The sequence below is a fragment of the Pholis gunnellus genome (assembly GCF_910591455.1).
Source record: "Pholis gunnellus genome assembly, chromosome: 1".
NCBI lineage: Eukaryota > Metazoa > Chordata > Actinopteri > Perciformes > Pholidae > Pholis > Pholis gunnellus.
In genome coordinates, this window is record NC_136528.1 from 10,130,318 (window position 1) to 10,144,546 (window position 14,229).

The 14,229-nt window shown below is 39.4% G+C and overlaps 1 protein-coding gene across 1 annotated transcript in view; it reads left to right on the forward strand.

Annotated features, from left to right (window-relative positions):
* Positions 1-14,229, forward strand: part of itga11a (integrin, alpha 11a) — a gene marked incomplete at both ends in the record, with an annotated part of 45,444 nt that overhangs the window by 16,034 nt on the left and 15,181 nt on the right. Inside the window, 11 exons of the mRNA XM_079164081.1 lie at positions 3,136-3,248; positions 3,728-3,819; positions 4,090-4,204; positions 4,321-4,448; positions 4,720-4,868; positions 4,959-5,103; positions 5,508-5,673; positions 6,414-6,484; positions 9,266-9,410; positions 10,288-10,436; positions 11,822-11,965. Of these exons, the coding sequence (XP_079020207.1) occupies positions 3,136-3,248; positions 3,728-3,819; positions 4,090-4,204; positions 4,321-4,448; positions 4,720-4,868; positions 4,959-5,103; positions 5,508-5,673; positions 6,414-6,484; positions 9,266-9,410; positions 10,288-10,436; positions 11,822-11,965 (1,417 nt within the window). The remainder of the gene's footprint in view (positions 1-3,135; positions 3,249-3,727; positions 3,820-4,089; positions 4,205-4,320; positions 4,449-4,719; positions 4,869-4,958; positions 5,104-5,507; positions 5,674-6,413; positions 6,485-9,265; positions 9,411-10,287; positions 10,437-11,821; positions 11,966-14,229) is intronic.

Here is a 14,229-nt window from a genome sequence, read left to right on the forward strand (position 1 = left end):
AGGTGCAACAACATTGAAGCTTACTTCCATATGAGTCGCTCTTTGATGTGAGCTGATGGACTGTTTGAACAACATGTCCTCTTGTCCTCATCGCTGCTGTAAAATGTCACATCAATAATTGTCTGTATATATTCCCTTAATATGCCACGCATCACTTGTACAGCTGCCCTACAAGAAATAAACAAATAAAGAGAGCATGCCAAATGACATCAAAAAGTAGGCTCAAGACTGAAAGTTCATTCTTGACCCTGAAAACAGCAGTTAATCAAACAGTCTCACCACAAGATCCACTTCTGTTCTGGAGCTTTATTATATCACACACACTTCCTCAGCAGGAGTTTGCACAGTCGTCATGGAATTGCACGTTATTTTTTTAAATCAATAAAACTTTATTAATCCCTGCAACGCCAAAGTTGGTCTGGTGATGAATTATATGCAGCAGTTATGTTATGTTTTACAGTAAATTACAGGATTTTAGGTTTTATAGAACAAACAGATGAAACCATTCGACATTTGAGCTGAATCATTTTAAAGTTCTTGTTGAGTGCAAAGACTAAATGCCTTTTCAGGCTGTTCTTGCTCATGAGACTAACTTGCAGAGAGACAGAAAACATTTTTGAACAAGGCATTACTGTTTTGGAGAAACTCCTGATTGATTGTCAACTATTATCGGCTGTTGTTCTTGACTTGATCAGTTGATGGTGGTTGCAATGATGAATACAGTCTTTTGTATCTTAAGGAATGTGTTCTGCAACAAATTCATAAATAATATCAATGCTGCACAAGTAGTTATCAACAAAGTGTATAATTATTAAATTACAATCCCTCGGGAACCGTTGATGTCCTCTGAAATCATGAACATCATATTATGTCATACTAACCGTATGTGATTATTTAAGCTGAGTTTCTGAGTATACAGCTTTTTGTTACCAATTTATTTACTTTGGGGATCATGAACCTGACCTAGAAATCCTTAAGTTCAAGATCTATCATTCTTTTTTTGTTAGACTTTGACATAGAAGTCCATGCAGGAGGTTGTCCACAGTCTGCTTTTGCTGTAAAGTGGTGTCAAGTGTCTTTCCTTTGGGGGACCACTGAACTGGGAATTGCTCCTTTGCCCGCTGCTTACCCTGTCATTTTCACTTGGACTGCCCAGTTGTTTGAATTCCTAGTTGACCAACTGTATTTATTGAAGCTTTTCCAGGAATGTGATTAGTTTACAACTTGCCATGGAATGCTTGAATCAGTCAAGTTTAGGAAATTTGAAAAGAAAGTGAAATAGCTGCAAAAATGTTTGTGTCCAACAAACAACCATGTAAAAAAAAAGAAAAAGTTAGCCTTATTTAATTATCTGCAGAACTATTTCAATTTAACACTAAACTACGAAGTTTATGACTATGATTCCATGATTATTGAAAGCATTATTAGCACAGTTTACTCCATTGCCACTACTTATGTGTTAGATTTAATAATACAGCTGGTGGTAATCTACTCTCTTTTTATTGCTGTTCTCTGTATTACTGCAAATGCTGGTATTGTTTTATCTATTTATGGTTTAGGGGAACGAGTCTAATATTGTAAACTGTATATGGTTTGTAATGTATTTATGTACAGTATAAAAAATTCCCCATGGAGAGATAAAGCATGCAGTGTCATGTTACTGTCTCTGTTAACATGTGTTAAAACCTGAGGCATTTAGACAGAGTCTTGTGACTGTGACAGTGTTGAGATGTTGAAATAGTGAGGCATTTAATCTCAAGGTACTACGTGATAAACTGACACGCATCACAAGACATAGCGTGAAACCCTACGGGACTTTTATGGAGATCGTCAATAATGAATAAAACGTCTCTTTTCGTTTCGAACATGGAGAGTTCTTATCTGTGACATGTGAATTCTGGCTCCCCTTAAGGCTTTTATGCCCCCCATCAGTCCTGAAGTAAACGGGCCAGACGGCTTTATGTTCTCCATCACATCAAGTCATCTAAAACCTTTCAGTGACATTTATAAGACCACACTGACCCCACAGAGGAAACCCACTGGTAAAGTCAAGTGCTGGACCGACTCCTCACAAACACCAGGTCATGTGAAAAGAATGTCCGGCGCTTCCAACACGCTGCTTTCTGAGGAAATCTAAATCCTATGATGGTCTATGACGACAACATTTCTCTGGTTTAACTTTAAGCTCTCATGAAATTAAGTAGCTGTTTCCTCAGAGTCCCCAATGAAAGCATCATTGAATGAAATTATGAAAAAGAAATGATTCCGAAACTACTGCAAAGGTATCCTTGATCAACGAGCTAAACGGAGCAGCTACAAATAACATCACCTTACTTTTCCTCGACCATGGCCGATACATTTTTGTTCTTTTTGTTCTACAATTATTGGTTGAAGGTCAAACAGACCAAAATATATATTTCAGCAGTAATCGCGAGACAGAGTGCGGGGGTTTTCTTCTTTGTATTCAAACTCTGCTTTCCTCCCACCCACCTGTCACATATTCATTTATATATTATTTTCATTCATTTATATATATTATATATTACATGTGTGTAGAGGCTTTTTTGATCATCACATACAGCACCTGCAAAACTAACAACATTCCCAATCGCCTCAGCTGTACTTTGTGTTTGACTCGACTCAACTCAAATTTCAAAATAAAATATACATCAAGGATACAGCTAATATAAAGAAACAGGATTACAACTTAAAAACTAAGACTATAACATAACTCCAAGTTAAATATTAGCATGCTAGCATGCTACACTGAAGGTGAACATGATACATGCCAGTCAGATATAGGATCTGACTGGCAGGAGATGACTGGTTGTACTGGGTGAAACTGTTTATGATGGGAAGTCTATACTGCTGGACATGATTAAACATGCTTAGTTAACCTCCATGGATAAATAAAGGTTTAAAACCTTCTAGGTCAGTCCATGTGTTTTGTGTGTCCTATTCCCTCATATGATTAGATAATAGACAGAGACTTACTCTTGGATGGAACAAAAGTTGTTGTCAATCTTGCTCTTACTATCAAAAGTTAACTTTTAACAGACAATAAATAATATTCGAGACAATGTGCACACTTTATATATCCAGTGACGCTTACTGTGTGATTTTGTGTCTTTGCAGGTTATTAGTGGGCGCCCCGTATGAAATGAATGGCCCCTACCAGACAGGGGATATTTATAAATGTTCGGTGAGCCGACGAACCAATGGCAACGGTTGTTCCAAGCTCAACTTAGGTATAGTATCACCACACTCTTTTTTACCAGAGAATCACAAGATACACTACACACTGTAACAGTCATGACTGCAAATCCTCTGGATAAATGTATATGCATGTATAAGTGTTTATATGTCTGCACGCTTTTTCTGCATCATGGTGGCATGTGTGCGACAGAAGTGTGGGTACCATACCAATCATTCCACATTTTACAATGTTTTTTAATTGTTTATGGACATTTCCACATGTGTGTTATACCACACATCTCACCGCATGCTTCTTCACACCAGTTGCACATGTGTTGTGCTGGTTAGGAAGGCACACGTAAACGTTTAGGTCTGAGGATGTAGACGATGCTTTGGCTGCCCAGACAGCAATAACAAACCAATGTCCCAGGTGGGGGACCTTCTGTTTGGTCTCAGAAGGATACTGCGTGTATTTATGTACATATGATCTGTGCATCCAAGATCCTCTCAGTGAGTTTTATTTTCCCTCAAGGAAGGATATCTCTGACCAACGTATCGGAGCGAAAGGACAAGATGAGGCTGGGAATGACGCTCACAACGAACCCTAAAGACAACAGCTTTGTGGTTAGTTTTATTCTTATGGGATTTATCTTTTTGAGCAATAACACAAAGTGATGGTCTGTTGCTGCAGAACCTTTTGCGCAAGTAAGGCCGCATTTAATGAAATAACAATAGTCAAAATGGAAAAAAGAATCCCACAAGATTTTCTTTTGATTGCACTGTTGTCATACTGCAGCTCTCCCTATGGAAGGTCTTTGAAAGCATGAGCTAACATTCTGTAATATTCTGAGGTTGATAATGTTGCTTGTGTAAATGCTTTCTGTTATGTTTCAGGCCTGTGGGCCGCTATGGTCCTATGAGTGCGGCAGCTCTTACTACAGCACTGGCATATGCTCCAGAGTCAACGCGAGCTTCAAGTTCTCCAGGACGATTGCGCCTGCCTTTCAGAGTAAGACAAACGTTCATGGACAGTTCTTCGTCACTGCAGATGATTATTTCCCTTATTTATTAACATCCGTTTTCTCCATGTGTGCTCTCATGATTGAGTCTTTAAATGCGTTTCAGGATGTGAGACCTATATGGACATAGTGATCGTTCTGGATGGCTCAAACTCCATCTACCCCTGGTATGAAGTGCAGGCTTTTCTCATCAACATTCTTCAGAAGTTCTATGTTGGACCAGGTCAAATACAGGTGTGTAAGAGAGGAAGGAACACTAAAAGAAGATAAGATATATTGGTAATGTTCATGTTGGATAAATTCAAGTAGTGGACTTAATTTGTACAAAAGTCTTTTCTTTATCAAGCTAATTCTGGCTCAGGTTTATTGTGCCTGTGATATGTTCATGAAAGTTAGTTTTTTGTAGGCTACTATAACGGAAGAAAACTTTATTCAATCCTTCAGATAACTGCAAGAAGAGAGAACACTTATTCATTGTGATAGATTATTGTGTCTCTTGGGACAGGTTGGAGTTGTTCAGTATGGTGAGAAGGTGGTCCATGAATTCAAACTCAGCGACTACAAATCTGTTGAGGAAGTGGTGAAAAGAGCGCGCAGCATCAACCAACGAGGTGGGGAGGAGACCAACACGGCGCTGGGCATCAACGTAGCACGGTACAGTATCTCCCTTTGTACAACTGAGCAACACAACTTAACTTCATTCTGTGATTTGTTTCACTGAACACATCAAACATGTTCTCACAGCTCACAAGCTTTCAAACAAGGAGGTCGACGCGGTGCCAAGAAGGTGATGATTGTGATAACTGACGGAGAGTCGCATGACAGTGTTGATCTCCAGCAAGCCATCGAGGACAGTGAGAAGGATGGCATCACCCGTTATGCCATCGCTGTGAGTCTGTTAGACCTATTATTTACCTGGGCTAGATGGCTTACACTTTATGAGTTTTAACTTAGTTTTGTGAAGGCTAATACATTTCCAGTGCTCTATTAAAAACACCATGAACATAATGAGCTCATGGAGCTCAGTGAAGGATGGAGCCAAAAACACTCAAGCACCTGGAGAGATTAAAATACTGTATAAGCGCAGTGGAAGTGCAGTGAAAGGTGTAAATAATCTCTTCCAAACCACATGCTTCTTTGGTTTGAGTTGTTGCTGGTGCAGTCAATGGCACACTCGATTTCATCCACTGAAGCAATTTGGTTGAAAACCAACTGGTGACAGATCAATTCAGCTGGTTGACATTCAAGTTCTTCATTCGTGTACTGAAAGATTTCTTAATCTTAACTTCACAGGTCCTTGGCTACTACAACCGTCGTGGAATCAACCCTGAGGCCTTCCTCAGTGAGATCAAGTACATCGCCAGCGACCCAGATGACAAACACTTCTTCAATGTGACAGACGAGTCGGCGCTGAAGGATATTGTGGACGCACTTGGGGAACGCATCTTCAGTTTGGAAGGTTTTGGAAATAATTCTTTAGAGCTACATTACATTCATTTGTGAGACATTCATAATTCCTCTTAAAAAACTAAGTATGTTCAGTGTTGCAGTGCAAGTTCTTAGGACTAAGCATAATAGAAACCACAAAGATTTATATGCAAATGTAGCAGAACATTATATACTGATTTAAATATTTTATCTTTAACCAAAGGATGTGATGTTTCTCTGTGGAACGATACAAACGTACATAAAAAACCTTAGATAAAGTGAGAGACCCATGAGGCATTAGTCTTTGACAGAAACAGGCTGTCCAACAATTCTGATATCAGGTTATTAAGTTATTTATTATAAGTTATTTATTAAGTTATTTAGCGAAAATGCCAAACATTGGCCGTTCCCAGCTTCTGAAATGTAAGGATTCAAAAATGTGGGTTTGGGACTGCTGATTGGATAAAGTGAGCAATTTGAAGATAAATTCACCTTTATCTTCAAAATTGAGATGGTGATTTTGTATTATTATTTTCTTATATTTTATAAACAATTAATGGGATTAAGCGAGTAATCAGCCATCAACGTAATCTTTATTGCTGTGGGAATGCTCAAACAAAGCCTTTTAAAGTTAGTACCTAAAAAATCTCTTATATGTGAAACGTCCACATTGAGCAATGGCTCTTCTAGGGTTTTCACTGTGGTTTGCATCTTATATTTCTGAGCTGCTGCAGCAGTTGAGAACTGTAAAAGACTGACTTGTGTACACAGGAACCAGTAAGAATGGGACAGCGTTTGGCCTCCAGATGTCTCAGGCTGGATTTTCTGCACACCACGTCGAGGTGAGTCTGACTTCTGCTACCACGTCGCCTCATATCATCTGTTAGCATGGAGAACAGCACACATTGTCTCAATGTCTGGCACTTCATTACTCCTCCCCACAACCTGCCATTCATCACTTTCCAGCCGCCCCCCCCCCCCTCCCGAGGTGCCTGCTGTGTGGACCCAATGGTTTAGGTCATCCTGATTTAGGAGCCCCAGACAGAAAAAACAGGCCTTTTTCCACTTCAACCATGCGGTGATGGGTAATAAGACACCACTTGTTCCCAAGGGAAACATACTGGTGAGAAGCTGAGGCACGATTGAGACAGTTCAGCTGCAGGATGGGTTGTTTTTCCGCTGAGGTTTTGATTGTATCTGAAAGCAGATTGTCGCAGGTGTGCTGGCTTTAAAAGGTGACGCAGCTGGAGGAGGACAGAGATAAGACCTAAGATCTCCTCTACTGTACCGGCAGTTGATACCAATTCATTGATTTCCATTCCTGGCTCCGTCCAGATGCAACTACATTGATTTTCCAGTTCCCCTTCACAGTGTGATTAATCAAGGGAGGAAAAAATATATCCCATTCAGGATTAAAAAAAAATATATATAGGGCAGAATTTGCAGCTGGGTGGTAAGAATTGCTGGAAATTCGGTCTACAAGGCCAGATTCCAGAGATGCTCGACAAAACCAACCTGAGTGTTGAGAGTAGGATAACTTAATGGAAAGAATGTCGGGGCTGTAAAAGAGAAAACCAGTCCTAAAAAGCCCAGATGGTTTTGCTAAATGTGATATGTGCCAACTCTGAAGGCTGCTTATGTCATATTCTGTCCATATAGACGTTTCCTGCATCAGCATACGTTGCAGTTTCTCTGTCTGCTGTTTGTTTCGTTAACTGTAACTAAACAAAAATAATCTCAAGGCTCTGTGCTATTTGGTAAACAGATTTCTGTATTTAACACAATATAGAATATACTGTACATCACATGTTTGTTGAGCTGGTATACAGCGTATATACCCTCTATACACTTCTGTATATTTATGTACAACCACAAATCTGGCCCCCTCCAATTCAATGAAGAGTTGACATCCTGACCACTTTTCATGCAACTGCAGTTGAAATAGGTCAATGGTTTATTGGGTTGAACTGTTTTCGGGTCGCATTCATTTGCCATGGAGACCAATTTGACCAAAACAGACAACCACATTGGCGTAGAGCTGCTGTCAAAAGAGTGACGTAGTGCGAGCGTGGTGAGCACACAATTCTGCCTTCCAGCATATGCTCAAACGCTGGAAAATGTTTTGTCGGCATATTGTGTGAGGTAAAAAAAAAAAACATAGCTCATTAAGCTGAGCAACCCTATAATTACTGTGTCAGTGATACAATGTAGGGTGAACCATGGACGATAGAAAATCCCTCCTTGCGTCTGCAGTTAATTGCACACTGATCAAGATTTAGCAGCGATTTGATAATGGACTTTAAAGTAGACTTACTTTCATTGCACACTGTGGTTTGTGATTGTGTGAAAACTTTCCACTGTAGCTTCTGTGTCTGTTGATGTTGTATAGCTGTCATGAGTTCATTTCCACCAGTAGTTTTTTTATTTCCTTGTGAGAAAAAGTCTTAAATACAGATATAGATGAGCAGACTTCAAGTTTTCATTCATTTTTTGCTTTGAGGCAAAACCTTTTCATAGTTATGCTCCAACTTAAGCAATGAGAGGAAATACGTGGTTGGATCCTTGGGAGTTTCAGTGGAAGATTTGTCATGGCTATGGAATATGATTTTCTCTGTTTTTAACATCTTTGGGTTTGGGAATACAAGACATTTAAAGACGTTACCTTGGACTTGGGATGGACATATTTCCCAATTTATTTCTGACATTTTATAGACCAAACTGTTCAAATCAATTACTATTAATCAATAATGAAAATATTTGTTAGTTGCAGTCCCACAACTGGATGATACATACAGTACTACTGTACCTTGTTAGCTTGCATGCTAGTAAGCCATACTAATGTGCTGACAAGCCAAGCTAACGTTGACCATGACTAAAATTGTAAAGGTTGTGGGTAACATGTTTGTGTTATTGCGTTACATTTGAGTATGGTTGTGATTGTGACGGACAATAATAGATAAACCAAAAGAATAAACAACAAAATGAGTCCTGGAAAAGTAACTTGTATGATATGTGTCGTCTGGGAAAGATTGATATTGTATCTCAAAGGGGAAAAAATGATTCACAATGTTAAATACGACTGGGCAAATGGAGTGGACTGTATACTTAATGTGAAAAATAAAGACTAAAAGATGTTTTTATGTTCTTCATAATACAAAGAAAAGAAAGTTTGGTATACAGTTTCTTCATATTGAAATGGGCCGGTAAGCTGCTGTAGAAAGAGAAATTGAATTGTGTGGAATCTGAACAAAAAATAAAATAACCTTGAGAAGGACCATTAATTTCTTTATACATCAACCTTGTCGTAGCAACATCTGCATCTACAAGTGATCTGATGTACGAGAAAGAGAACAAGGGATATATTATATTTGATTTCCTTCATATTCTTTTAAAGTATCCACATATGTAATGACAACCTGCCTCGTGTTTATCATTGTTACCAAGATTACGTTTCACCACACCGTCATTAATCTGACTGAAGCGAAGGTCAGCCAAACACACAGGGTGTGCTCCAAAACAGTGGTCACACTTTGTTAAGTTCCATGAACATAGACAGTAATTACCGTGTTGCAAACATGTGCAGCACAGGCAGCGAATGAAAAACAATTCCCCCTTCCGTACAGGACGGGATTCTGGTCGGTGCAGTCGGCGCTTACGATTGGAACGGAGCGGTGCTGAAGGAAACGCGACAGGGGAAGGTGGTCCCTCCCAAGTCTTCTTACACACAGGAGTTCCCTGAAGAGCTTAAAAACCATGGCGCCTACTTGGGTGAGTACCACCCTAGAAATTATTTTTAATGGAGCGGAAAAATCATGACCGGATTGTGATGGGTGTCTTTAATGTGAAAAGAAATGCAGCGACAATGAAGGATACGCTTGAACAATGTTCACAACACCAGCCTTGTATTTCTACTTGTATTTCATCCTGTCCTGGTAGAAGACCTGTGGTTTGACATTAACTATATTAGCTGCAACCCATCTTTATTAAGTGTACCCATTGCCCTACTTCACATTATATCCAACCCCATCTCACTCCACCACCACGGATCTCTGCTTTTACCATCAGTGGTTTGTCTCTGAGCTTATCCACCAGGCTGCCAATGGACGCCATTCTAGACTCAATAGTAATATGAGGTGGAAGCATAATTTCGGAAAGGCAGGGAGAAAGTTAAAGCTGGGGGAAAAAAGGGGGTATGAAGATGTGAGATGAAGGTGGAAAAGTATACGGGGAGTGAGTGGAATTTTCAGTGGGAAAAGACGAAATAGAGGAAGAAATCTGAGAAACCTGAGAAACCAGAACATCCAGTTCTGCGTAACTGAATGCAGCTCACTGAGCTTCAACTCCTCCAGTTGCTGAGTTTTACTATTTTTTATTGAGTCATGCAGATCACTGCTATGAAATTAAAGCTGTAACTCAGGCTCAATCACTCTCAGTGCACTCAAACAGTGGAACAAAACATAGTGCCTGTAGTCTTTCTTACAATTTACTTACTTCATTTACAGATTCACAGTCAATAGAAGAAAAATGTAATTACTAAAATCACAAGTAATATCTTACATGGGTTGATTTTATCTCTAAATCTTACTCCAGAATGTTGTTGCCTGTGAACGGAGGCAGAATTATTATGTGTGTTTTACATAACCAGGTTATACCGTGACGTCTGTGGTGTCGGCCAGAAACGGTCGTCTCCTCGTAGCCGGAGCTCCACGATTTAACCACACCGGGAAAGTCATCATCTTCACTCTGAAGAACTCGGGCAACCTCACCATCCTGCACTCTCTCAAAGGCCAGCAGGTAGTGTAGCAACCAGCACTTCACCGACTTCATTTCAGGACTACATCAGTTACACACTGATGGTCTCCTTAAGTCTTCTTTTAAAAGAATGCCGCAGTGCAAGAAGGAATGTTATAAAACATTGTTATAAAACTCTGCTTGTACCCCCGCCATTAAAGAGCAGGTCAGTCTTTATGAGTCTTTATTGCTCCTTTTTGGATTAATGGGATCATTTTTTTGCATCAAGTTCAATTTAGGTGAACTTTGGTGAAATAAATAGCAAGCTTTTTTGTCGGTGCAAAACTCTGGGGGAACACAGACCTGGAGAGTCTAAAATAGAGGAAGCTATTGTAGCTTATTAGCTCTGCTGCACCATCCACTTTTATTTAATAGCAAAACCAGAATTAAAACTGACAGTGTAGTACACTAAGTAAGACAGATTTAGCGGTAGATCTTCTCTTTATCTCTGTTTTTGTCATTTTAGTACCTAGTTTATTCTGTATTTTCAACTTCTGAAAGCATTACAATTATTCCAATCAATGAACATATAAAATAAGACAAATTGGTAAAAAAAAAAAATCATCTTGACATGCAGTAGTTTTCAGAGGAAAAGGCCAATAACCAAAAGGATTTTCATTTGAAATTCAACCTCAATAGAATGACTGCTCAAGAACTACAGTCCAAATGTCATAAACATGACATACTGTGCTGATGGTGCAAGTTGGCATGAAGACAAATTCACTGAGTGTGTAAATCTCTGTTACCAATAAAGTTTGATTTGGTGCTATTAATAAGTATTGTTGATGTTTAATTTTAGGACTTTTAAGTGTACATCAAATCATCTGTTGGGATTTAATCCAACTATTCAAATTCAGTTTAAAAATAATCATCAGTTCAAAGGGATGTGGCTCTGTGTGTTAATGTCCGCTACACTCATAACTGGCAACCGTTCACAGGCTGCAGGCCTGAAGAAGTCATCCTGCAGCAGCTTACATTGTACCTTGTCAGCAACAGCTCATCCAGAACAGCAGATGTTTTTTTGCAGAAAACTTTCTGGATCTCACAACTCTTGAGCAAAGAGCTCTTTAAATAGGCAGATGTTTCTAATCTGATAGATGATGTTCCATCCACTCCAGTGACTGATCCAGTCTCCCTCCGAAAAGCTCTCACAGTCTGAGCATCTACAAAATCATTACGACTGTGACCACTTGCATTGACACAACGCAGACCCCCATTTGCTTTCAATATTCAAGTTCATAAGCAACTCCAGATCATCAGTAAATCAGAAAACATGTGGATCAACAAACAGTGGTGGAGAATCCAAGAATTTCAGAGCATAATCACCTGTTGAATGAATTCAAACTGAGGAATAATAAAGATCTACACAACATTTACGTCTCTTTCAGATCGGCTCGTACTACGGCAGCGAGATTGCACCTCTGGATATTGATGGAGACGGCATAACTGACAACCTTTTGGTGGCAGCGCCCATGTTCTTCAGTGGAGGCTTGGAGAAGGGAAAGGTCTATATCTACAGAGTAACAGAGCTGGTGGGTATAAACTCTAAAAACATAAACACATGCAGAGACACATGCAGGGATTAATCAATTTCTGACACAAACACAGAGTTGGGTCAACACCTGTTCAAACTTCAGACATTCCCAGTAATTTCTGCCTCACCAGAGGTGTCCGGTAACACTTTACAAACCAGACTCTGGTGCATTCCAGCTCCACAGTTAGCACACTGACATGCTGCAGGCAGACATTTGACACATGACCTTGTCCAGATCAAGTGTGCCGATCAAATGCTTCCATGCCAGTGTGCAGATTTTAATAGATGTGCAGAATGAACTCAATAGGAAAGTATTCTGCCCCTTCGAAAATCATTTCCAGCAAACCATTTGGAGGCGAGAACTTTCTTTAATAGAAGGAAATTTCCCGGTGCTCCAGATCTGCTCATTAGAATAATAAATGTCTTCAGCTGTTTTTGAATCCATTGAACAGGCATGGAAGAGGCATTTACATTTCTGGTCGTCTGGCCCCAAACCACATCACAGGTGGCAGGCCAAGCTTAACAGTGAGAAGCAAAACACAAACAGAGAGAAATCCCTCTCTTAAAAAACGTCTGTCAACATCAGGACAGCAATAATAATCATGTTGGTGGTTGATCCAGGTGGTGGCTGTAGATGCTTCACGGAGATATTCTTCTGGAAAACTATTTAAGGCTGGACACCCTGGTTCAAAAATGTGTCTGTGTGGTTACAGTGAATATTACACATCCACAATGTGATGATGACTCGACTTAAAAAAAAGCATTTTCGTTTTGCCATTCTAGCAGCGTGGCTTTATATGGCAATGCTGGTCCAGACTGAAATATCTCACCAAAGAAAGGAAGTGTTTCTTATGTCTGCCTGCAGGGCAGCACGTCAGTAGAATAAGTGTGCATTACTGTAAAAATCTCATGAAATGAGAGATGATGAAATGTTGAAGCGGCTATAATCACTATTTTTACATCAACAATGGATCATCTTCTGATCCTACAGCATCACAGAGTCGCCAGCGTGGCTGTAGACTCTTGCCTTGTTTAATCTTAATTTAGTTTCTTAGGATGTCTTGACTTATCAGAAGTGTATGGGTGGTACACGATAGAAGAATTATACTGCGCTGCCTCTTACCAAAACTTAAAGGATAATAATTACAATTCCAGAACTAAATGCAGAACTAAAGTCTGGCAGCTGGTGAAAAATAAAATTCCATTCTGACGCAAAACGTACTCCTGAGCTCACTGCACACTGGTTGTGACCCTTCATGGCCTCCTCACAAACCATATGTTTCAAATTTAAACACTGCTGAATATATTTCCCCCCCATTTCTCCATCAATCTCCCTCTTTGTCAGGCATGCACACATCAGGTAGCGGAGAAGTAAAAGCTACCTTCCTAAATCATCTATTCAACAGAAATAACAAGTGATCTCATGTTTCGTCTGCCGACCCCAAAAATATATTATGAGCTGAGATGCCAAGTGGACCAATGATATGCATGGCCACTGATGGTATGGAGTATTTGGCTCCATTTCGTCTTTTAAAAGGGTAGTTGCTTTCAAAGGCATGGATGTTTTCCATCTGACTTTACACTCGCTAAGAATAGAACTTCAAATAAATACACTAAAGCTATACGCCGTTCTTTTACGATCAAGAGGTAAAATTCCTCTCTTTTTTGTTGCCAGATGTTTTAGATATCGGAGTTCAAAAAGGCGGAATTAAAGGATTATGTCGAAAACACAGAAGCTGATCCAAACATTATCTTTGGTTTGATTGGATGAAAGATTAGAAAAAGAAACTTGTTTGTTGCTTTATTTGTGTATAAATTCCAACATGATTAGTTGACTAAAGATGGTTCTGAGATAATTGAATCAACAAACCCAGCTGGATTGAGGACAGAGAGGACAACAATCTCTTCTTTGGTTATGAGACATCTGAGAGATCATTTAATGAACAGATCAGCCCTTTGACATAAACTCTGCCAGAAGGCATGGATCAGCCCACTGGAGGAGACATACAGAATTTCTTTACCATATATTCTATTCTGAAAAATGTCCTTTTGGCATATGCTTTTGTTTCCATTGAAGAGTGTGTCCAGATTATAGAAACAGCATGTGTACTTTAAAGGCTTTCTGTGTGTTGTTTATGCATTAGAATGTTTACATGCAGAGTGTCATTTTCCAGGCTTTCTAGTTGCCTATAACATTAACCCCAAAACAGATAAATCCTACACACATTATTTACAGTATAGAGACATCTTTAAATTGTATAT